Genomic DNA, 24,849 nt, shown 5'->3' on the forward strand with positions numbered 1-24,849 from the left:
CAACCAGCCCTCAATATCTAAAGGTATCTGTCCGTGGTGCTGAAACAAGCACAACTGGCTATACTGTATCTTATTTCCCTTTAGTCTTATTTTCTGAATTTGAATAGGCTTAATGACATTTGTTGTACTACTACTAATGCCGATTGGAAATGCCACACATGCGCTTGTGTAATGATATTGTTGTATCATGACACGAGGTTACATCCCTCATTCAATAGTGAGATGTTGTATCTGTCAGTAATTCTGAGCTTTCGTCTCTGTTGAACTGCAGCGATGATTCTGGATCTTAACTTGTTCAGAACAAATTATGTTGTGCTTTTTGGATAATTACATTTCTCTCTGTGTGATAGAACAGTATAACATGAGAGAAAACCTGCACTAGTCATATTTAATCAGCTCTGCTATTTTTCTCTCAGCCTTATTAATTGCAATGTAGTAGGCTATATTTCAACATGTAGTGCGCACGAGGGTCAGTAAATATTACTTTCGTGTGGTTTTAGAGTTTGAACAGAACATTGCCTTGCATACCAGTGTGAAGATAAAAAGCGACTCACGGCGTCGCTGTTGGCTGACAGAAAATATACACACACGCACTCCACCCACTACTGCTGCATAAATTGCAGTCGCAGTTCTTCTCGTGAATCGGTTAAACCCTTGATTATATTTCATCGTATACGCTGGTGTGGAGTGTTGATTTATTGTCTCTTTTCGGATATATTTGTTGTTTCGCACTGGACAGTGAATTTAACAAGCTGAGGAAGCGCTTCGTGTCAGGATGGGAGACAAAGGATTTTCAGCGCTTGGTACAATCTTCTGCTTTGCTTCCATTATTGTAACGCTGCACCTCGTTTATGGAGACCTGAGTTATTCTATTCCAGAAGAGATGAAACACGACTCTGTTATTGGAAATATAGCCAAAGATCTGAGTCTCGACCTGAGGACTTTATCTTCACGAAAGGCCCGTGTTGATTTTGAAGGGACTCGTAAACGGTACTGTGACATTAATCTGAACACCGGAGATTTGATCACATCGGGAAGAATTGATAGAGAAAGCCTTTGTAGCAAGAAACCTTCCTGTGTTGTCAAAGTGGACCTGGTGTTAGAAAATCCTTTGGAACTTCATCGCATAACTCTTCACATTCAAGATGTAAATGATAACTCGCCGAAATTCAAGAAAAATTTGATTGAAATGGAAATATGGGAGTCAGCTGAAAAGGGTAACCGCTTCTCTATCGAGGAGGCCCATGACGCAGATATAGGTCAAAATGCTGTTCAAAGGTACAACCTACAGCAGAACGACAACTTTATTCTCGCCGTTGACAGCAACAAGGTTGAACTCGTGCTGGAGAATAAACTTGATCGAGAAAAGGAAAAAGAGATTAATTTGCTTCTCACAGCTTTAGATGGTGGCTCTCCCCAGAGATCAGGAACTGTAGTCATACACGTCACTGTATTGGATGCTAATGATAACGCCCCAGTGTTTAGCCAGGCCGTTTATAAAGCCATTCTGCCGGAAAACTCTCCTCCAGATACCACAGTGATTCGTGTCAGTGCTACTGACGCAGATGAAGGAGTGAATGGAGATGTGACATATGACTTTGGCCATGTGTCAGACGATGATGTAAATGTATTTTCTATTGACCCTACAACGGGAGAAATTAGAGTTACTGGTGTGATTGATTTTGAAGACAGTAGTTCTTTTGAAATGAGAGTGGAAGCTAAAGATGGTTTAGGGTTAACCTCATACGCCAAAGTTATAATAGATGTTACGGATGTAAATGACAATGCTCCAGTGATATATCTGAAATCACTGACTAACCCCATACCTGAGAATGTGTCACCTGGTACAGAGGTGGGCATCATTAACGTGCAGGACAGAGACTCTGAGAATAACGGACAGGTCCGCTGCTCCATTCAGCAAGGCGCCCCCTTTAAGTTGGTTCCTTCTATTAAAAACTACTATTCTCTGGTGACTACAGGACAACTGGACCGTGAACTAGTATCTGATTACAACATTACAATCACTGCCACTGACGAGGGCTCTCCACCTCTGTCCTCCTCTAAAACTGTTCAGTTTTCTGTAGCAGACATCAACGACAACCCACCTGTGTTTGAGGAACAGTCCTACAGCGCATATGTGACTGAAAATAACAAACCTGGCTCCACTTTATGTTCCGTTACTGCTCGAGACCCCGACTGGAGACAAAACGGTACAGTGATTTATTCTCTGTTACCTGGTGAGGTGAACGGAGCCCCGGTGTCCTCCTATGTATCTGTTAACGGGGACACGGGGGTGATCCACGCTGTGAGGTCGTTTGATTATGAACAGTTCAGGAGTTTTAAAGTCCACGTGATGGCCAGAGACAACGGTTCTCCTCCGCTCAGCAGCAACGTGACCGTCGGTTTGTTCATATCGGATGTGAATGACAACTCTCCTCAGATACTGTACCCCGCCCCGGAGGGCAACTCCTTCATGACCGAGCTGGTCCCCAAAGCTGCACACGGAGGCTCTCTGGTATCCAAAGTGATAGCGGTGGACGCGGACTCCGGCCAGAACGCCTGGCTGTCCTATCATATAGTCAAATCCACTGATCCGGGACTTTTCAGTATTGGTCTCCACAGCGGAGAGATCAGGACACAGCGGGACATTTCTGAATCTGACAGCATGAAACAGAACCTCATTGTGTCAGTGAAAGATAACGGACAGCCCTCTCTCTCTGCCACCTGTTCCATGTATTTACTTATTTCTGATAACTTGGCTGAGGTCCCAGAACTGAAGGATATTTCTTATGATGAGAAGAATTCCAAACTGACCTCTTATCTGATCATCGCGCTGGTGTCGGTGTCCACCTTTTTTCTAACATTCATTATCATCATCCTGGGTGTGAGGTTTTGTCGCAGGAGAAAGCCCAGACTGTTGTTTGATGGAGCAGTTGCCATCCCCAGCGCTTATCTCCCTCCTAATTACGCAGATGTTGACGGCACAGGAACTTTACGCAGCACTTACAATTATGACGCCTACTTGACAACAGGATCTAGAACCAGTGACTTTAAGTTCGTCAGTTCATACAATGACAACACTCTGCCTGCTGACCAGACTCTGAGGAAAAGTCCATCTGACTTTGCTGATCCGTTCGAAGATTTGGAGGCTTCTGTAGAGGTAGGAACCGTTCAAAAGACTCCTTATAACAGATGCATGTCTTGCTCCTTTGCTAAGTTGTCCGACGTCTGTCTGGCTGAGCTCCATTAGTTCTTTGCGTTTATTAAATCCAAAAGTGATGCGTGGTTGTTGCGATGAAATATTTTCTCAGTGGAAGAACATTTGTTTTCCTCTTGTTACTATCTACTTTGTAAATCACGTTAGCAAACGTTTAAGTATTTCTGCCTGTTTTCCTTCACATTCATTGAACTCATTTCCTTTCAATTTTTTAAACGTATTTTTTTTTCTTTTACATTTGTTCTTGCAAACACATTGTAAAACAATTTTTGGATCCCTGACAGATAACTATCAACTATATCTACAGTTTTTTGATTTCAGAAAGGTGTCAGTTTTGGAGTGTTTGACACTGAACAAATTTGTGATTTGGTAAACTACAATGAAACTAAGAAATTGCTTCAACCAGCTGTTTCCAAGCTGTAAACATTGGCCTTATAAAAGAAACTATAGTTATAAGGAAACTTTACAAAGAAATTGCAGTTGTGAGAAAGGCAGTGGTAGACATATTTACTAAGATTGTGTACTTACTGCAGCGTCTCAAAATTATTTACCATTTTTGCTCTGTTTTTGTCACTATCAGCAGGTGTCCTTAAATGGAGAAAACACTAGCCCATAGTTCTGATTTTGCCCAATGAATCATTCTTTCCTTGTGTGAAATTGTCTAGCTCACATTGGAAGAGTCAAAGGAGAAAACATAGACTAGCCTTATTCAGTAGAGCAATGAAACATCTCTTTTTGAAACTAGCCTCTCAGTATCTGAAGGTGTCTGTCCATGGTGCTGAAACACTTCCCTGGCACAAGTGTAATTGGAGCTACGTTTTACTGATGTAAACAAGTTGAATGATATTTTCTCACTAATGTTAATGACAATTTTAATATTAATATAAATTATAACAGCAATAATAATTGCAGTACGACGTAGTGGTTGGAGGAAGTAGCCTAAATAAAAAAACCTTGCAGTAATTACATATGTTTATTTAAAGTCCTGTATAGTGACATGAAGGTCCCATAATCTATTCAGAGGTGCTGTATTTGTCCATGGTGCTACACATTTTGTCTCTGTTGTGCTACAGCCATATTTCTCCAATCTAATCTTGTTCAGAAATCATGATAACTTACATTGGATAATTAAATTTAAGGTTTGCATGGTAGACTAGTATAGCATCAGTAAATGGCTGAAAGACTTATATTAATTAAGTTCTTTGTACTTCTTCTCTGATCCTCATCCGTTACTTTGTAGCTTTAAAAAAACAGCAACAAACAAACAAAATAAAACTTTGTATGGATATTTTATGCCAACGTGGGTAAATATTACCTTAATTTAGTTTTGGACTCTATTAAAGATATTTTCTTGCATACCAGTGTGAAAATAAAAAGCGACTCACGGCGTCGCTGTTGGCTGACAGAAAATATACACCCAACACTCCACCCTCTACTACTGCATGAGAAACAGTTGCAGTTTTTCTCGTGAATTGATTAAACCCCTGGTTATATTTAATCGTATACACTGGTGTGGAGTGTTGATCTATTGGTTGTTTGGGATATATTAGATTTTTCCGCACCGGACAGTGAGTTTCACAAGCTGGGGAAGCGCTCTGTGTCAGGATGGGAGACAAAGGATTTTCAGTGCTTCGTACAATCTTGTGCTTTGTTTCCTTCTATGTAACGCTGCACCTCGTTCATGGAGACCTGAGTTATTCTATTCCAGAAGAAATGAAACGCGACGCTGTTATTGGAAATATAGCCAAAGATCTCGGTCTCGACCTGAGGACTTTATCTTCACGAAAGGCCCGAGTTGATTTTGAAGGGACTCGTAAACGGTACTGTGACATTAATCTGAACACCGGAGATTTGATCACATCGGAAAGAATTGATAGAGAAAGCCTTTGTAGCAAAAAACCTTCCTGTGTTGTAAAAGTGGACCTGGTGTTAGAAAATCCTTTGGAGCTCCATCGTATAACTCTTCATATTCAGGATGTAAACGACAACTCGCCAAAATTTCGAGAAAATTTGATTGAAATGGAAATAAGAGAGTCAGCAGACAAGGGTAACCGCTTCTCTATCGAGGAGGCCCATGACGCAGATATAGGTCAAAATGCTGTTCAAAGATACAACCTTCAAAAGAACGACAACTTTATTCTCGCTGTTGATAGCAACAAGGTTGAACTTGTTTTGGAGAATACACTTGATCGAGAGAAACAAAAAGAGATAAATTTGCTTCTCACAGCTTTAGATGGTGGCTCTCCTCAGAGATCAGGTACAGTAATCATACACGTCACTGTACTGGATGCTAATGATAACGCCCCAGTGTTTAGCCAGGCCGTTTATAAAGCCAGTCTGCCTGAAAACTCTCCTCCAGATACCACAGTGATTCGTGTCAGTGCTACTGACGCAGATGAAGGAGTGAATGGAGATGTGACATATCACTTTGGTCACATATCTGATGACGATGTAGATGCTTTCTCAATTGATCCTAAAACGGGAACAATGAGAGTAATTGGCGTGATTGATTTTGAAGACAGTAGTTCTTTTGAGATGAGAGTGCAAGCTAAAGATGGTTTAGGGCTAACCTCATACGCCAAAGTTATAATAGATGTTACGGATGTAAATGACAATGCTCCAGTGATATATCTGAAATCACTGTCTAACCCCATACCAGAGAATGTGTTACCTGGTACAGAGGTGGGCATCATTAACGTACAGGACAGAGACTCTGAGAATAACGGACAGGTCCGCTGCTCCATTCAGCAAAACGTCCCTTTTAAGTTGGTTCCTTCTATTAAAAACTACTATTCTCTGGTGACTACAGGACAACTGGACCGTGAACTAGTGTCTGATTACAACATTACAATCACTGCCACAGACGAGGGCTCTCCACCTCTGTCCTCCTCTAAAACTGTTCAGTTATCTGTAGCAGACATCAACGACAACCCACCTATGTTTGAGGAACAGTCCTACAGCGCATATGTGACTGAAAATAACAAACCTGGCTCCACTCTATGTTCCGTTACTGCTCGGGACCCCGACTGGAGACAAAATGGTACAGTTATTTATTCTCTGTTGCCTGGTGAGGTGAACGGAGCCCCGGTGTCCTCCTATGTATCTGTTAACGGAGACACGGGGGTGATCCACGCCGTGAGGTCGTTTGATTATGAACAGTTCAGGAGTTTTAAAGTGCACGTGATGGCCAGAGACAACGGTTCTCCTCCGCTCAGCAGCAACGTGACCGCCAGTGTGTTCATATCGGATGTGAATGACAACTCTCCTCAGATACTGTACCCCGCCCCGGAGGGCAACTCCTTCATGACCGAGCTGATCCCCAAAGCTGCACACGGAGGCTCTCTGGTATCCAAAGTGATAGCGGTGGACGCAGACTCCGGACAGAACGCCTGGCTGTCCTATCATATAGTCAAATCCCCTGATCCGGGACTTTTCAATATAGGTCTCCATAGCGGAGAGATCAGGACACAGCGAGACATTTCTGAATCTGACAGCATGAAACAGAACCTTATTGTGGCAGTGAAAGATAACGGACAGCCCTCTCTCTCTGCCACCTGTTCCATGTATTTACTTATTTCTGATAACTTGGCTGAGGTCCCAGAACTGAAGGATATTTCTTATGATGAGAAGAATTCTAAACTGACCTCTTATCTGATCATCGCGCTGGTGTCAGTTTCCACCTTTTTTCTGACTTTCATTATCATCATCCTGGGTGTGAGGTTTTGTCGCAGGAGAAAGCCCAGACTGTTGTTTGATGGAGCGGTTGCCATCCCCAGCGCTTATCTCCCTCCTAATTACGCAGATGTTGACGGCACAGGAACTTTACGCAGCACTTATAATTATGACGCCTACTTGACAACAGGATCTAGAACCAGTGACTTTAAGTTCGTGACATCTTACAATGACAACACTCTGCCTGCTGACCAGACTCTGAGGAAAAGTCCATCAGACTTTGTTGATCCCTTTGAAGATTTGAATGCGTCTGTAGAGGTAGGAGCCATTCAATTCCTCATCACGACTTACTAATTTTCTGCTTGTTTGTTGAACTGTCAAATGTCTGTCTGGCTGCGACAATTTATTGTGTCCGAATTTTTAAAGTATCGTTTGGTTGTTGAAGATAAATTCGTTGTTTATTAGGAAAAAATGATATCTCTTCTCATTATCTACTTGTAAATTACACCCGCAAATGTTAAGCTTTTTCTTCTTTCCTCTGAGACATGGACCTGTTCATTAGCGTTGTATATGTGAAACATGTATTTTTCACTTTTTATTGTTGTCAATACACTCTTCTTATCTTTTTTGATAAGTTCACTTTGGTGGTCTAGTTTCAGGAGGACACATATTCATTATGACTACTGATAAACACTCTTCACGTCTAATCGATTAAGTTCAGAAAGCTGTCAGTTAATGACTATGACTTCAATCAATCGTGATCCAAAGTATGCTTCAACCAGAGGTTTTCAAGCAGAAAGCATAGGCATTATGAAGGAATGTTTGGTGAAAGGACATTTTACCCAGAATCTGCGTTCAAGGGAATCGACATTAATAATAAAACCGAGCTGTGCGCTCCTTCAAAAATATTTCACTTCCTGTTTTTTGATCTATTTTGTCCTTTTATCAGTAAGTCTCATTAAATGGTTGAAACAATACAGCTCGTAGTTCTCATTTCGTTTAAGAATGGGAGACAAAGCTTTTTAGGTCTAAAATGAATAATACTTGACTTTGGTTAAACTGTCTAACTCACAGTAGACTAGTCTAAGGACAAAAGGAGGACTAGTTTAAGTGAGTATAACAGTGTGACACAAGTCTTTGTGCAACCAGCCCTCGATATTTGAAGGTATCGGTCCTTGGTGCTGAAACAAGCATAACTGGCTATGCTGTATCTTATTTCCCTTTCGTCATGTTTTCTGAATTTGAATAGGCTTAATGGCATTTGTTGTACTACTACTAATATCGATTGAAAATGCCACACATCTACTTGTCTATTGACATTTGTGTATCGTGACATGAGGTTACGTCCTTCATTCAATAGTGAGCTGATGTATCTGTCAATGGTTCTGAGCTTTCATCTCTGTTGAACTGCAGTGATAATTCTTGATCTTATCTTGTTCAGAACAAATTATTTTGTTCTTTTTGGATGATTACATGTTCTCTTTGTGTGATAGAACAGTATAACATCAGAGAAAACCTGCACTCGTCATATTTAATCAGCTCCGCTATTTTTCTCTCAGCCTTATCAATTGCAAAGTAGTATATTTCAACACGTAGTGCGCACGAAGGTCAGTAAATATTACCTTAATGTGGTTTTAGAGTTTGTGCATAACATTTTCTTGCATAGCAGTGTGAAAATAAAAAGCGACTCACGGCGTCGCTGTTGGCTGACAGAAAATATACACCCACCACTCCACCCACTACTGCTGCATAAATATCAGTCGCAGTTTTTCTCGAGAATCCATTAAACCCATGATTATATTTCATCGTATACGCTGGTGTGGAGTGTTCATAAATTGACAGTTTTTGGATATATTTAATGCTTCACACTGGACAGTAGCTTGTACAAGTTGAGGAGGCGTGCTGTGTCAGGATGGGAGACAAAGGATTTTCAGTGCTTCGTACAATCTTGTGCTTTGTTTCCTTCTATGTAACGCTGCACGTCGTTTATGGAGATCTGAGTTACTCTATTCCAGAGGAGATGAAACGCGACGCTGTTATTGGAAATATAGCCAAAGATCTCGGTCTCGACCTGAGGACTTTATCTTCACGAAAGGCCCGAGTTGATTTTGAAGGGACTCGTAAACGGTACTGTGACATTAATCTGAACACCGGAGATTTGATCACATCGGAAAGAATTGATAGAGAAAGCCTTTGCAGCAAGAAACCTTCCTGTGTTGTAAAAGTGGACCTGGTGTTAGAAAATCCTTTGGAGCTCCATCGTATAACTCTTCATATCCAAGATGTAAACGACAACTCGCCAAAATTCAAGAAAAATTTAATTGAAATGGAAATAAGCGAATCAGCTGAAAATCGTAACCGCTTCTCTATCGAGGAGGCCCACGACGCAGATATAGGTCAAAATGCTGTTCAAAGATACAACTTAGAAAAGAACGACCATTTTATCCTATCAGTTGACAGCAACAAGGTTGAGCTCGTACTGGAAAACAAACTTGATCGAGAAAAGCAAAAAGAGATTAATTTGCTTCTCACAGCTTTAGATGGTGGCTCTCCCCAGAGATCGGGTACAGTAGTCATACACGTCACTGTACTGGATGCTAATGATAACGCCCCAGTGTTTAACCAGGCCGTTTATAAAGCCAGTCTGCCTGAAAACTCTCCTCCAGGTACCACAGTAATTAATGTCAGTGCTACTGACGCAGATGAAGGAGTGAATGGAGATGTGACATATGACTTTGGCCATGTGTCAGATGATGATGTAAACGTATTTTCTATCGATCCTACAACGGGAGAAATTAGAGTAACTGGTATGATTGATTTTGAAGACAGTAGTCCCTTTGAAATGAGAGTGGAAGCTAAAGATGGTTTAGGGCTAACCTCGTACGCCAAAGTTATAATAGATGTTACGGATGTAAATGACAATGCTCCAGTGATATATCTGAAATCACTGTCTAACCCCATACCAGAGAATGTGTTACCTGGTACAGAGGTGGGCATCATTAACGTACAGGACAGAGACTCTGAGAATAACGGACAGGTCCGCTGCTCCATTCAGCAAGGCGCCCCATTTAAATTGGTTCCTTCTATTAAAAACTACTATTCTCTGGTGACTACAGGACAACTGGACCGTGAACTAGTGTCTGATTACAACATTACAATCACTGCCACTGACGAGGGCTCTCCACCTCTGTCCTCCTCTAAAACTGTTCAGTTTTCTGTAGCAGACATCAACGACAACCCACCTGTGTTTGAGGAACAGTCCTACAGCGCATATGTGACTGAAAATAACAAACCTGGCTCCACTCTATGTTCCGTTACTGCTCGAGACCCTGACTGGAGACAAAACGGTACAGTGATTTATTCTCTGTTACCTGGTGAGGTGAATGGAGCCCAGGTGTCCTCCTATGTATCTGTTAACGGAGACACGGGGGTGATTCACGCTGTGAGGTCGTTTGATTATGAACAGTTCAGGAGTTTTAAAGTTCACGTGATGGCCAGAGACAACGGTTCTCCTCCGCTCAGCAGCAACGTGACCGTCAGTGTGTTCATATCGGATGTGAATGATAACTCTCCTCAGATACTGTACCCCGCCCCGGAGGGCAACTCCTTCATGACCGAGCTGGTCCCCAAAGCTGCACATGGAGGCTCTCTGGTATCCAAAGTGATAGCGGTGGACGCGGACTCCGGACAGAACGCCTGGCTGTCCTATCATATAGTCAAATCCACTGATCCGGGACTTTTCAGTATTGGTCTCCACAGCGGAGAGATCAGGACACAGCGGGACATTTCTGAATCTGACAGCATGAAACAGAACCTCATTGTGTCAGTGAAAGATAACGGACAGCCCTCTCTCTCTGCCACCTGTTCCATGTATTTACTTATTTCTGATAACTTGGCTGAGGTCCCAGAACTGAAGGATATTTCTTATGATGAGAAGAATTCCAAACTGACCTCTTATCTGATCATCGCGCTGGTGTCAGTTTCCACCTTTTTTCTGACCTTCATTATCATCATCCTGGGTGTGAGGTTTTGTCGCAGGAGGAAGCCCAGACTGTTGTTTGATGGAGCAGTTGCCATCCCCAGCGCTTATCTTCCTCCTAATTACGCAGATGTTGACGGCACAGGAACTTTACGTAGCACTTACAATTATGACGCCTACTTGACAACAGGGTCTAGAACCAGTGACTTTAAGTTCGTCAGTTCATACAATGACAACACTCTGCCTGCTGACCAGACTCTGAGGAAACGTCCATCAGACTTTGCTGACCCATTCGAAGAGTTGAATGTGACTGTAGAGGTAGGAACCGTTCAAAGTACTTTACTCGCAACCATGTCTCTCTGAAATTACGTTTATAACACTGTTTTCTCCTCGAGTTACTTTGTAGGCTTCAATCCGGGCGGCATGATGTTGCCTTCAAAAGGCATTTGCTGTCGCCAATAAGTTGTTCAAACGTTATTTTTAGGAGACCAAGCTGAACTCGTCAAAAATAATGCAGTTTGTCTCTTTGTCGAGTACATTTTTCCTGACTGCAGCATTTATGTATGTCTCCAAAATGTAAAAAATATTTCGTGGTTGTTGAAGTGAACTGGCTAAATTGTGGAGGAAAAATAACGTTCTTCTGCCTCTGCTTCCCTTGAAAATCGCATTAGGAATTGGTAACATTTTTTATGCCTGTTGTCCTTCATATGGAACTCCTCACTTCGTGTCCATGTGTGAATGACATATTGTTTCTGTTTGGTTCTCGTCAACATATTTTCTCCCATCTCGCCTTAGAAATTTATATTTTTACGATGATTCCTTTACAGAATAGTTAGCCTTCATATATAATTCAGTTGTCTGTTTTCAGAAAGGTGGCAGCTGTTTAGCGTTCTAAGTAGGACTGATTATCTATGTAGTAAAATAAAATCATTCGTGGATAAGGAGTTGTTTGAACATGATAATTTCCAGTAAAAAAACTGCTATCGTGGAGGAATTTATAGTTATAAGAAGCTTTTCTTTTAGCACGGAAGTGCAGTCATGGGTATGGCAGTGGCAGAAATATTTTTAAAAAATCAAATCATTTTATGCAGACTATTGAGTCTTTACTTTTTCATTGTTCAGTGCACAATATTTCTTTTTTTAGCCATCAGCATACTGATTATCACTTATCAGTAAGTGACGGAAACATAGCTCATGCTTAAGCCAATGGGCAGGTGGCTAACTTTTGAGGTCTAAGACTGAGTCATGTTTTTTTCTTTTCTTTGACTGTCCAACTGGCATTATTCGAGTCTCAGAACACTGACCGGGAGAGCAATACATCCATTTATCTTTGTGTCTTCCAATTCTGCCAAATCTCAAGGTATCTGTCCATGGTGCTGAAACCCTCCTCCACCTAAAGGTGTCGTTTACTCTTTAGTTATGCTGTCTGATTTCAATAATAATGATAATAATGATAATGATGATGATAATAATAATAATAATAATAATAATAATAATAATAATAATAATAATAATAATAATAATAAAAACTAATCTATAATGAAAACTTTGTATCGTTGTAATCTACGTGAGAATCTCAGCTCATTGTCTTAATATGGACCGCTCAATCACGGTGCAGTTTTATATCGTAATCATTTGTTACAGTGCTGTACTCAAACTTTTGCTGACCTTCTCTTTTAGAGGGACAAACAGTAATATGAATTTATACATAGCCCACATCTTGTACTTTTACAAACCTAAAGAAAAGGTTACATATTTGTTGGTTCTCCGAGCGTCACAAAACAAATGTCTTTAACCTCACTTGTAGGCTCCTGGGCTGGACAACACGTAGTCCTACGTCTCCGAAGCTGAAGCAATTGCAATGTATAAATTGTGTGTTTCATATAAATTAAAGATTTACCACACATCCACAATTCACATGAACGTAAGTGAATACTATCTTAACGTGGTTTGAGACTTTGTGGAGAATATTTCATTACAGTCAGATGATATAAAGCGACTCATGGTGTCGCTGTTGGCTGCCAGAAAATAATCTTATACCCCTCCACCCACTACCCCTGCATAGATATCAGTCGCAGTGTTTCAAGGGGATCTGTTAAATCCCCGTGCATATCAGTTGTGCACACTGATGTTGAGTGTTGGATTATTTGCATTTTTGGACATATTTTATTTTCCCGTTGGACATTAAATTGTACAACCTGAATACGCGTTTTGTGTCAAGATGGTACGCAAAGGATTTCCAGGGCTTCGTACAATCCTCTGCTTTGTTTCCTTCCTCGTAACGCTGCACCTCGTTCATGGAGATCTGAGCTATTCTATTCCAGAGGAGATGAAACGCGAATCTGTTATTGGAAATATAGCCAAAGACCTTGGTCTCGACCTGAGGACTTTATCTTCACGACAGATCCGTGTTGATTTTGAAGGAACTCGGAAAAGGTATTGTGACATTAATCTGAATACCGGAGATTTGATCACATCGGAGAGAATTGACAGAGAAAGCCTTTGTCTGAAGAAACCCTCGTGTGTTTTAAAAGTAGACCTAGTGTTGGAAAATCCTTTGGAGCTTCATCGTGTAACTCTTCATATTCAAGACATTAATGACAACTCACCGCAATTCAACGATAAATTAATTGAAATGGAAATATGGGAGTCAGCTGAAAAGGGTAACCGCTTCTCTATTGAGGAGGCCCATGACGCAGATATAGGTCAAAATGCTGTTCAAAGGTACAACCTCCAAAAGAACGACAACTTTATTCTTGCTGTTGACAACAGCAAGGTTGAACTCGTACTAGAGAACAAACTTGATCGAGAAAAACAAAAAGAGATTAATTTGCTTCTCACAGCTTTAGATGGTGGCTCTCCCCAGAGATCGGGTACAGTAGTTATACACGTCACTGTACTGGATGCTAATGATAACGCCCCAGTGTTTAGCCAGGCCATTTACAAAACCAGTCTGCCTGAAAACTCTCCTCCAGATACCACAGCGATTCATGTCAGTGCTACTGACGCAGATGAAGGAGTGAATGGAGATGTGACATATCACTTTGGCCATGTGTCAGACGATGATGTAAATGTTTTCTCAATTGATCCCAAAACAGGAGAAGTTAGAGTAACTGGCGTGATTGACTTTGAAGAGAGGAGTTCTTTTGAGATGAGAGTGAAAGCTAAAGATGGTTTAGGGCTAACCTCATACGCCAAAGTTATAATAGATGTTACGGATGTAAATGACAATGCTCCAGTGATATATCTGAAATCATTGACTGATCCCATACCTGAGAATGTGTCACCTGGTACAGAGGTGGGCATCATTAACGTGCAGGACAGAGACTCTGAGAATAACGGACAGGTCCGCTGCTCCATTCAGCAAGGCGCCCCCTTTAAGTTAGTCCCTTCTATTAAAAGCTATTATTCTCTGGTGACTACAGGACAACTGGACCGTGAACTAGTGTCTGATTACAACCTTACAATCACCGCCACTGACGAGGGCTCTCCACCTCTGTCCTCCTCTAAAACTGTTCAGTTATCTGTAGCAGACATCAACGACAACCCACCTGTGTTTGAGGAACAGTCCTACAGCGCATATGTGACTGAAAATAACAAACCTGGCTCCACTCTATCTTCCGTTACTGCTCGAGACCCTGACTGGCGACAAAACGGTACAGTGATTTATTCTCTGTTACCTGGTGAGGTGAATGGAGCCCCGGTGTCCTCCTATGTATCTGTTAACGGAGACACGGGGGTGATCCACGCCGTGAGGTCGTTTGATTATGAACAGTTCAGGAGTTTTAAAGTGCACGTGATGGCCAGAGACAACGGTTCTCCTCCGCTCAGCAGCAACGTGACCGTCAGTTTGTTCATATCGGATGTGAATGACAACTCTCCTCAGATACTGTACCCCGCCCCGGAGGGCAACTCCTTCATGACCGAGCTGGTCCCCAAAGCTGCACACGGAGGCTCTCTGGTATCCAAAGTGATAGCGGTGGACGCGGACTCCGGACAGAACGCCTGGCTGTCCTATCATATAGTCAAATCCACTGATCCGGGACTTTTCAGTATTGGTCTCCACAGCGGAGAGATCAGGACACAGCGGGACATTTCTGAATCTGACAGCATGAAACAGAACCTTATTGTGTCAGTGAAAGATAACGGACAGCCCTCTCTGTCTGCCACCTGTTCCATGTATTTACTTATTTCTGATAACTTGGCTGAGGTCCCAGAACTGAAGGATATTTCTTATGATGAGAAGAATTCCAAACTGACCTCTTATCTGATTATCGCGCTGGTGTCCGTTTCCACTTTTTTTCTGACCTTCATTATCATTATCCTGGGTGTGAGGTTTTGTCGCAGGAGAAAGCCCAGACTGTTATTTGATGGAGCAGTTGCCATCCCCAGCGCTTATCTCCCTCCTAATTACGCAGATGTTGACGGCACAGGGACTTTACGCAGCACTTACAATTATGACGCCTACTTGACAACAGGATCCAGAACCAGTGACTTTAAGTTCGTGACATCTTACAATGACAACACTCTGCCTGCTGACCAGACTCTGAGGAAAAGTCCGTCAGACTTTGCTGATCCGTTCGAAGATTTGGAGGCATCTGTGGAGGTAGGAGCTACTTAACCAAGTCCACTGGTTACAGTTGATGAATGTTCGCGTTTGTTAAGTACTTTTATGCCGTTCTGACAGAAAACTGCTTGTCTTTCAACTTAAAGAACGATGTCCTCTTTTTCGCTAAGTGAAATGTTTGCTTCATGACAGGAACACTTTTTTTCTCTTGTCACCATCAACCGTGTAAATCACGTTAGTTAATCTTCCAACATTTCTACATGCCAACCACAACTATGGAACTCATCACTGTATTTGTTAAAACACTCGTGTCTTTTCTTCAGTGTTCGTGTCACCACGTGGTGGTAATGTTTCTTTGGTGGATTTATTTCGATGGTTGCCTTTCACAAAGATCAAGGTTCACCATGACGTCCGACAAAGAGTTTGTCTTCATATATAAATCTAAGTATTTTGGTTTCAGAAAGTTGTCTTTTGTTGATTATCTAAAGCTGGACTAATTCGATGTTTATCAAATACAAGTATATGTGACCAAGAATATTCTTCAACCAGCTGTTTTCTGGCAGAAAATTGTGGCCTTTTAAAGGAAGATTTAGGTAAGAGAACAGTTTACTGGGGAAGTGCAGCTGTGAGAGAAGCCGTTACTGCAGCCTCTCAAATTTCGTAACTTGCTCGCTTGCGCTACTGTTTTTTCTAGTAGTTTCAGCAATTGTCATTTACTCACTGAAACACTGCAGCTTGTAGTTCTGATGTAACTGAAGGCTGTGTGGCTAATTTTTGTAGATCTAAAATCATCCATTTATTTTTAATGGTCTCGCTCACATTCGACGTGTCTAAAACAAGTCTGACCATCTGAAGTAAATGGAGCAAATGAACATGAATTATGTCTATACAACCAGCCCCTCAGTATCCTTAAGTGTCTGTCCGTGGTGCTGAAACACATCTCAGGCACAAATGCAACTGCAGATACTGTACCTTTTTTCCTTTTAGCAGTGTTGGAATTTGAATAGGCGTAATTATATTTTTGTACTACCACTACTTCTACAACAACTAATAATAATAATAACAATATTAATAATTATAATATTGATAACAATAATATTAATAATAATAGCAATAATAATATATTGATAAAACAATCGCCACAAACACACACACACGAACACACACACACACACACACACACACACACACACACACACACACACACACACACGTATATCAACATTGATGTATAGTGACATAAATGAAAATCACGTCCTTTATTCAGTAATGAGTTGCTGTCCATGGTGCTGAACCTTGGGTGTTTGAGGAGCTGTAGCCATAAGTCTTGGTCTTATCTAGTCTAGAAATAATTATGAGGTGATTACTATGGATATTTTATGTTGTTCTATTTGAATGGTAGAATAGTGTAGCATCAGTAAATTCATGAAAGAGTTATATTGATTCAGCTTTTTGTCATTTTTCTCTGAGTCTTATCCATTGCATTCTAGCTTTTTTCGACACAGAGCACAGTCCATATGAACACGACTGCATATTACTTTAACTTAGTTTAAGACTTTGTGGAGACAATGCACTGCCAATGTCTATCTAAGTAGCGACTCATGGCGTCGCTGTTGCCTAACAGAAAACATACACACACCACTCCACCCACTATACTGCATTGATATCAGTCGAAGCTCTTTCCGAGAATCGGTTAAACCCCCAGATATATTTCATCATGTATACCGCTGTGAAGTGCTGATCTATTAACACTTTTTGGACATATTGGATGTTTCGCACTGGACAGTAATTTGTTCAAGCTGAGAACGCGTTTTGTGTCAGGATGGGAAACAAAGGACTCTCAGTGCTTCGACCGATCTTCTGCTTTGTTTCCTTCTTCGTAACGCTGCGCCTTGCATATGGAGATCTCAGCTATTCTATTCCAGAAGAGATGAAACGCGAGGCTGTTATTGGAAATATAGCCAAAGATCTCGGTCTGAACCGCGGCACCTTTTCTTCAAGACATGCCCGTGTTGATTTTCAGGGAACTCAGAAAAGGTACTGTGACATTAAACTGAACACAGGAGATCTGATCGCATCGGAGAGAATGGACAGAGAAAGCCTTTGTGGCAAGAAGCCCTCGTGTGTTTTAAAAGTAGATCTGGTGTTAGAAAATCCGTTAGAACTTCACCGTGTAAGTCTTTTTATCCAAGATGTAAACGACAACTCACCACATTTCAGAGAAAAATTGATTGAAATGGAAATAAGTGAGTTAGCTGAAAAGGGTAGTCGTTTTCCAATCGAGGAGGCCCATGACGCAGATATAGGTCAAAATGCTGTTCAAAGATACAATTTAGAAAAGAACGACCATTTTATCCTATCAGTTGACAGCAACAAGGTTGATCTTGTACTGGAAAATAAACTTGATCGAGAAAAGCAAAAAGAGATAAATTTGCTTCTCACTGCTTTAGATGGTGGCTCTCCTCAGAGATCAGGAACTGTAGTCATACACGTCACTGTACTGGATGCTAATGATAACGCCCCAGTGTTTAGCCAGGCCGTTTATAAAGCCAGTCTGCCTGAAAACTCTCCTCCAGGTACCACAGTAATTAATGTCAGTGCTACTGACGCAGATGAAGGAATGAATGGAGATGTGACATATCATTTTGGTCATGTTTCAGACGACGATGTAAATTTATTTTCCATTGATCCAAAAACAGGAGAAATTCGACTAACTGGCGTGATTGACTTTGAAGAAAGGAGTTCTTTTGAGATGAGGGTACAAGCTAAAGATGGTTTAGGGTTAACCTCGTACGCCAAAGTTATAATAGATGTTACTGATATGAATGACAATGCCCCAGTGATATATCTGAAATCACTGTCTAACCCCATACCTGAGAATGTGTCACCTGGTACAGAGGTGGGCATCATTAATGTGCAGGACAGAGACTCTGAGAATAACGGACAGGTCCGCTGCTCCATTCAGCAAGGCGCCCCCTTTAAGTTGGTTCCTTCTATTAAAAACTACTATTCTCTGGTGACTACAGGACAACTGGACCGTGAACTAGTGTCTGATTACAACATTACAATCACTGCCACTGACGAGGGCTCTCCACCTCTGTCCTCCTCTAAAACTGTTCAGTTATCTGTTGCAGACATCAACGACAACCCACCTGTGTTTGAGGAACAGTCCTACAGCGCATATGTGACTGAAAATAACAAACCTGGCTCCACTTTATGTTCCGTTACTGCTCGGGACCCCGACTGGAGACAAAACGGTACAGTGATTTATTCTCTGTTACCTGGTGAGGTGAACGGAGCCCCGGTGTCCTCCTATGTATCTGTTAACGGAGACACGGGGGTGATCCACGCCGTGAGGTCGTTTGATTATGAACAGTTCAGGAGTTTTAAAGTCCACGTGATGGCCAGAGACAACGGTTCTCCTCCGCTCAGCAGCAACGTGACCGTCAGTGTGTTCATATCGGATGTGAATGACAACTCTCCTCAGATACTGTACCCCGCCCCGGAGGGCAACTCCTTCATGACCGAGCTGGTCCCCAAAGCTGCACATGGAGGTTCTCTGGTGTCCAAAGTGATAGCTGTAGACGCGGATTCCGGACAGAACGCCTGGCTGTCCTATCATATAGTCAAATCCACTGATCCGGGACTTTTCAGTATTGGTCTCCACAGCGGAGAGATCAGGACACAGCGGGACATTTCTGAATCTGACAGCATGAAACAGAACCTTATAGTGGCAGTGAAAGATAACGGACAGCCCTCTCTCTCTGCCACCTGTTCCATGTATTTACTTATTTCTGATAACTTGGCTGAGGTCCCAGAACTGAAGGATATTTCTTATGATGAGAAGAATTCCAAACTGACCTCTTATCTGATCATCGCGCTGGTGTCTGTGTCCACCTTTTTTCTGACCTTCATTATCATCATTCTGGGTGTGAGGTTTTGTCGCAGGAGAAAGCCCAGACTGCTGTTTGATGGAGCAGTTGCCATCCCCAGCGCTTATCTCCCTCCTAATTACGCAGATGTTGACGGCACAGGAACTTTACGTAGCACTTATAATTATGACGCCTACTTGACAACAGGATCTAGAACCAGTGACTTTAAGTTTGTAACATCTTACAATGACAACACTCTGCCTGCTGACCAGACTCTGAGGAAAAGTCCATCAGACTTTGTTGATCCCTTTGAAGATTTGACTGAGTCTGTAGAGGTAGGAACCAGTTAAATTCCTTATCACAACTGATATTTTGGCTCGTTTGTTGAGATGTCTGCCTGGCTACAACAATCCAATTGTTATTAAAATGCTGTGCGGTCGTTGAAGTGAAATTTGTTGTTAATGAAGGAACAATTAATTTATCTTCTCATTATCTACTTATAAATTACGCCAGCAAATGTTTAAAATATTCTTTTGCCTCCAAACCATGGAAGTGATAAGTGCTCTGTACGTGAAACATGTATTTTTTCAATTTTTGTTCCTGTCAACCCACTGTGCTTAACATTTTTGATACATTTTGGTGGTCTAGATATAGAAGGACACATATTCATTATGACTCCTGACAAACAGTCTTCACATCTGATTTTTTACTTTCACAAAGCTGTCAGTTGATGAGTATGAGAAGTGGGACTAGTTCAGTACTTGGTAAACTATCAAATGTGGTCAACACCATGCTTCATCCAGATGTATTCCAACAGAAAACATAGACCTCATGAAATAATTTTCAGTGATAAGGACATTTTACCCAGAAACTGCATTAATGGGAATCAGCATTGGTAATAAAACTGAGCTGTGCACTCTTTCAAAAATATTTTACTTCTTGTTTTTTTTTTTTTTTTTTTTTTTATCTATTTTTCTCTGTTATTAGCAAGTCTCATTTAATGGTGGAAACAATGCAGCTCCTAGTTCTCATTTAGCTTAATAATGGGAGGAAAACCTTTTTAGGTCTAAAATTAAGTGTTTACTTTGATTAAATTGTCTAACTCACATTAGACTAGTCTAAGGACAGAAGGGGGACTAATTTAAGTGAGTATAACAATGTAACGCAAGTCTTCTTTGTGCAACCAGCCCTCAATACCTGAAGGTAGCTGTCCGTGGTGCTGGATCACTTCTAAGGGAACTGGAGATACTGTGTCTTCTTTCCCTTTAGACTATTTGCTGAATTTGAATAGGCTTAATGACATTTGTTGTACTAGTACTAATATCGATTCAAAATGCCACAAATGCACCTGTGTATTGACATGAGGTTACATCCTTCATTCAATAGTGAGATGCTGTAGCTGTCAGTGGTGCTGAACCTTCCTCTCTGTTAAACTGCAGCCATAATTATTAATCTTATCTTGTTCAGAACGAATTATTTTGTGCTTTTCGGATAATTACATTTCCCGCTTGTATGGTAGAATAGCATAACACCACAGAAAACCTGCAACAGTCATATTTAATGAGCTGTACTATTTTTCCCTGAGCCTTATCCATTGCAATGTGGTATATTTCAACATATACTGCGCATTTTATATGAACATGAGTGAATATTACTGAAATGTGATTTTAGACTTGGTGCATAACATTGTCTTGCATGTAAAAAAAGCAACTCATGGCGTCGCTGTTGACTAACAGAACACAAACACATACCACTCCACCCTTGTTCCAGAGAATCCATTAAAACCCGGATTATATTTCATCGCGTGCACTGGTGTGGAGTTTTGATTTATCGACTCTTTTTGGATATATATATGACTTTTCGCACTGGACAGTGAATTTAACAAGCCGAGGAAGCGCTTTGTTTCAGGATGGGAGACAAAGGATTTTCAGTGCTTCGCCCGATCTTCTGCTTTGCTTCCTTCTTTGTAACGCTGCACCTCGTTTATGGAGACCTGAGTTATTCTATTCCAGAAGAGATGAAACGCGACTCTGTTATTGGAAATATAGCCAAAGATCTCGGTGTTGATCTTAGTACTTTATCTTCACGAAAGGCCCGTGTTGATTTTCAGGGGACTCGTAAACGGTATTGCGACATTAATCAGGGTACCGGAGATTTGATTATATCGGACAGAATTGATAGAGAAAGCCTTTGTGTCAAGAAACCCTCGTGTGTTTTAAAAGTAGATCTGGTTCTAGAAAATCCACTGGAGCTTCATCGTATAACTCTTCATATTCAAGATGTAAATGATAACTCGCCAAAATTTAGGGATAATTTGATTGAAATGGAAATAAGCGAATCAGCTGAAAAGGGTAACCGCTTCTCAATCGAGGAGGCCCATGACGCAGATGTAGGTCAAAATGCTGTTCAAAGGTACAACCTACAGCAGAACGACAACTTTATTCTCGCTGTTGACAGCAACAAGGTTGAACTCGTGCTGGAGAATAAACTTGATCGAGAAAAGCAAAAAGAGATTAATTTGCTTCTCACAGCTTTAGATGGTGGTTCTGCTCAGAGATCAGGAACGGTAGTCATACACGTCACTGTACTGGATGCTAATGATAACGCCCCAGTGTTTAGCCAGGCCGTTTATAAAGCCATTCTGCCGGAAAACTCTCCTCCAGATACCACAGTGATTCGTGTCAGTGCTACTGACGCAGATGAAGGAGTGAATGGAGATGTGACATATGACTTTGGTCACATATCTGATGGCGATGTAAATGTTTTCTCAATTGATCCTAAAACAGGAGAAATTAGAGTAACTGGCATGATTGACTTTGAAGAGAGGAGTTCTTTTGAGATGAGAGTGCAAGCTAAAGATGGTTTAGGGCTAACCTCATACGCCAAAGTTATAATAGATGTTACGGATGTAAATGACAATGCTCCAGTCATAGATCTGAATTCACTGTCTAATCCCATACCAGAGAATGTTTCACCTGGTACAGAGGTGGGCATCATTAACGTGCAGGACAGAGACTCTGAAAATAATGGACAGGTCCTCTGCTCCTTTCAACAAGGTGCCCCTTTTAAATTGGTTCCTTCTATTAAAAACTACTATTCTCTGGTAACTACAGGACAACTGGACCGTGAACTAGTGTCTGATTACAACCTTACAATCACTGCCACTGACGAGGGCTCTCCACCTCTGTCCTCCTCTAAAACTGTTCAGTTATCTGTAGCAGACATCAACGACAATCCACCTGTGTTTGAGGAACAGTCCTACAGCGCATATGTGACTGAAAATAACAAACCTGGCTCCACTTTATGTTCCGTTACTGCTCGAGACCCCGACTGGAGACAAAACGGTACAGTGATTTATTCTCTGTTACCTGGTGAGGTGAACGGAGCCCCGGTGTCCTCCTATGTATCTGTTAACGGAGACACGGGGGTGATCCACGCTGTGAGGTCGTTTGATTATGAACAGTTCAGGAGTTTTAAAGTGCACGTGATGGCCAGAGACAACGGTTCTCCTCCGCTCAGCAGCAATGTGACCGTCAGTGTGTTCATATCTGATGTGAATGACAACTCTCCTCAGATACTGTACCCCGCCCCGGAGGGCAACTCCTTCATGACTGAGCTGGTCCCCAAAGCTGCACACGGAGGCTCTCTGGTGTCCAAAGTGATAGCGGTGGACGCAGACTCCGGACAGAACGCCTGGCTGTCGTATCATATAGTCAAATCCACTGATCCGGGACTTTTCAGTATTGGTCTCCACAGCGGAGAGATCAGGACACAACGGGACATTTCTGAATCTGACAGCATGAAACAGAACCTCATTGTGTTAGTGAAAGATAATGGACAGCCCTCTCTCTCTGCCACCTGTTCCATGTATTTACTTATTTCTGATAACTTGGCTGAGGTCCCAGAACTGAAGGATATTTCTTATGATGAGAAGAATTCCAAACTGACCTCTTATCTGATCATCGCGCTGGTGTCCGTTTCCACCTTTTTTCTGACTTTCATTATCATCATCCTTGGTGTGAGGTTTTGTCGCAGGAGAAAGCCCAGACTGTTGTTTGATGGAGCAGTTGCCATCCCCAGCGCTTATCTCCCTCCTAATTATGCAGATGTTGACGGCACAGGAACTTTACGCAGCACTTATAATTATGACGCCTACTTGACAACAGGATCTAGAACCAGTGACTTTAAGTTCGTGACATCTTACAATGACAACACTCTGCCTGCTGACCAGACTCTGAGGAAAAGTGCGTCAGACTTTGCCGATGTATTTGGAGAGTCCGATGAATTTCCAGAGGTAGGAATTATTTAATTTATTGAAGACTCAATTTGAACATAATGTCACTCTCTTTTTCGGCGGGGTTTTCGATTATAGAAAGAATATTTTCATGTCTGTTCACAGATATAACTAAATTCCTTCGGTTATTCACGTCAGATTTTGCTGTTGTGGTGTTTAGTGAAATATCTCCAATGTCTTATATTTTAATGCGTTCCATTATCCGTTAGACTGCAAAGATCAGATATTTTTGTTTTTTCAAATAAATTGGCAAATCATTGATCCAATTCTCTCTTCAGCCACTGAGGGAACAGGGAATGTATTAGAGTATACTGTGTTGTGTGAAGTTGTACATTCAGTGTATCGATCTAGTGGTGTGGCAATAATAGTATCCTTTTGGACATTAATAATAATAATAATAATAATATTGATAACGATAATAATACTAATTATTATTATTTTTATTATAATACGTGAAAAAATGTGAAGTCACGGACAAGGATAGGATGCCTTGTCTCTAAATGTTAAACTTAGTACCCACAAAAAATCTGTAAAATATAAAGCTAATTTGATTCGTGGGCCTGTTGAATCACAAGCTCCTTTTTGCTTTTAGAGCTGGCAGATTGTGAGGATCTACCTCTTGAGTTTTCTTGACAGAATGTTTTCTCTACATCAAAACACTATTATACTACTTCAGCATTGTTTTCTTTTAGACTGAATATGAGTATGATGACCATGACTTTGATCCACTACTGTTTTTTCCCTACACAGACTTTGGTCAGCTGATTATATTTCATTCAAAATAGCACTATGTGGCACCACCTGGGTGATACAGAGAACATTTACAGTAAATTCTTGAGAATTTTTTTGGAGGTCTGGTCTGATACTGTGTACCACCATTCCATGTAGTGCTGGTCTGATATGCACCAACATTACACTTTACTGTCACCATATACTGCTTACCAGAATTCACTGTTTCATTGTTTCACTAGAGTCAAGCACATGTGGTTTATTTTTGTCTCCAAAAAAAAATTAAAAAGCCCTAATGATGAATGTTAAAATGCTGGTACTAGTTTGTGAAAATCTAGTGGCATTTATAAAAGGCTGGTTAGTCTGAAATAATATTTTGATTAATAATCTTTCGGTAAATGTGTCTCATCAAGGCTTAAAAATGTTATTTTTTAGCCACACCACTAAGCTCTACATATGCATTTGTTATGGTAATAAACAGCCATGGTCTCAACTATGGACACAAGTGAAGTGGCCTTG

The 24,849-nt window shown here is 41.3% G+C and overlaps 6 protein-coding genes across 6 annotated transcripts; all 6 read left to right on the forward strand.

Annotated features, from left to right (window-relative positions):
• Positions 1 to 605: 605 nt before the first annotated feature.
• Positions 606 to 3,346, forward strand: LOC122990868 (putative protocadherin beta-18). Its single transcript, XM_044364435.1, has one exon. The coding sequence runs from the start codon at positions 776 to 778 to the stop codon at positions 3,248 to 3,250; it is 2,475 nt and encodes an 824-aa protein (XP_044220370.1). The 5' UTR covers positions 606 to 775; the 3' UTR covers positions 3,251 to 3,346.
• Positions 3,347 to 4,561: 1,215 nt separating this feature from the next.
• On the forward strand, positions 4,562 to 7,243 carry LOC122991002 (protocadherin gamma-A12-like). The gene has a single exon (XM_044364595.1). It carries the CDS (start codon positions 4,823 to 4,825, stop codon positions 7,241 to 7,243), a length of 2,421 nt encoding a protein of 806 aa, XP_044220530.1. The 5' UTR covers positions 4,562 to 4,822.
• A 1,484-nt stretch (positions 7,244 to 8,727) lies between these two features.
• Positions 8,728 to 11,231, forward strand: LOC122991003 (protocadherin gamma-A12-like). Its single transcript, XM_044364596.1, has one exon. It carries the CDS (start codon positions 8,802 to 8,804, stop codon positions 11,229 to 11,231), a length of 2,430 nt encoding a protein of 809 aa, XP_044220531.1. The 5' UTR covers positions 8,728 to 8,801.
• Positions 11,232 to 13,089: 1,858 nt separating this feature from the next.
• Positions 13,090 to 15,489, forward strand: LOC122991004 (protocadherin gamma-A12-like). The gene has a single exon (XM_044364598.1). The coding sequence runs from the start codon at positions 13,090 to 13,092 to the stop codon at positions 15,487 to 15,489; it is 2,400 nt and encodes a 799-aa protein (XP_044220533.1).
• A 1,677-nt stretch (positions 15,490 to 17,166) lies between these two features.
• Positions 17,167 to 20,237, forward strand: LOC122990894 (protocadherin beta-16-like). Its single transcript, XM_044364462.1, has one exon. It carries the CDS (start codon positions 17,258 to 17,260, stop codon positions 19,655 to 19,657), a length of 2,400 nt encoding a protein of 799 aa, XP_044220397.1. The 5' UTR covers positions 17,167 to 17,257; the 3' UTR covers positions 19,658 to 20,237.
• Positions 20,238 to 21,150: 913 nt separating this feature from the next.
• On the forward strand, positions 21,151 to 23,804 carry LOC122990895 (protocadherin gamma-A11-like). The gene has a single exon (XM_044364464.1). The coding sequence runs from the start codon at positions 21,217 to 21,219 to the stop codon at positions 23,614 to 23,616; it is 2,400 nt and encodes a 799-aa protein (XP_044220399.1). The 5' UTR covers positions 21,151 to 21,216; the 3' UTR covers positions 23,617 to 23,804.
• Positions 23,805 to 24,849: the final 1,045 nt, after the last annotated feature.

Source organism: Thunnus albacares, chromosome 10 (assembly GCF_914725855.1).
Source record: "Thunnus albacares chromosome 10, fThuAlb1.1, whole genome shotgun sequence".
Lineage (NCBI taxonomy): Eukaryota > Metazoa > Chordata > Actinopteri > Scombriformes > Scombridae > Thunnus > Thunnus albacares.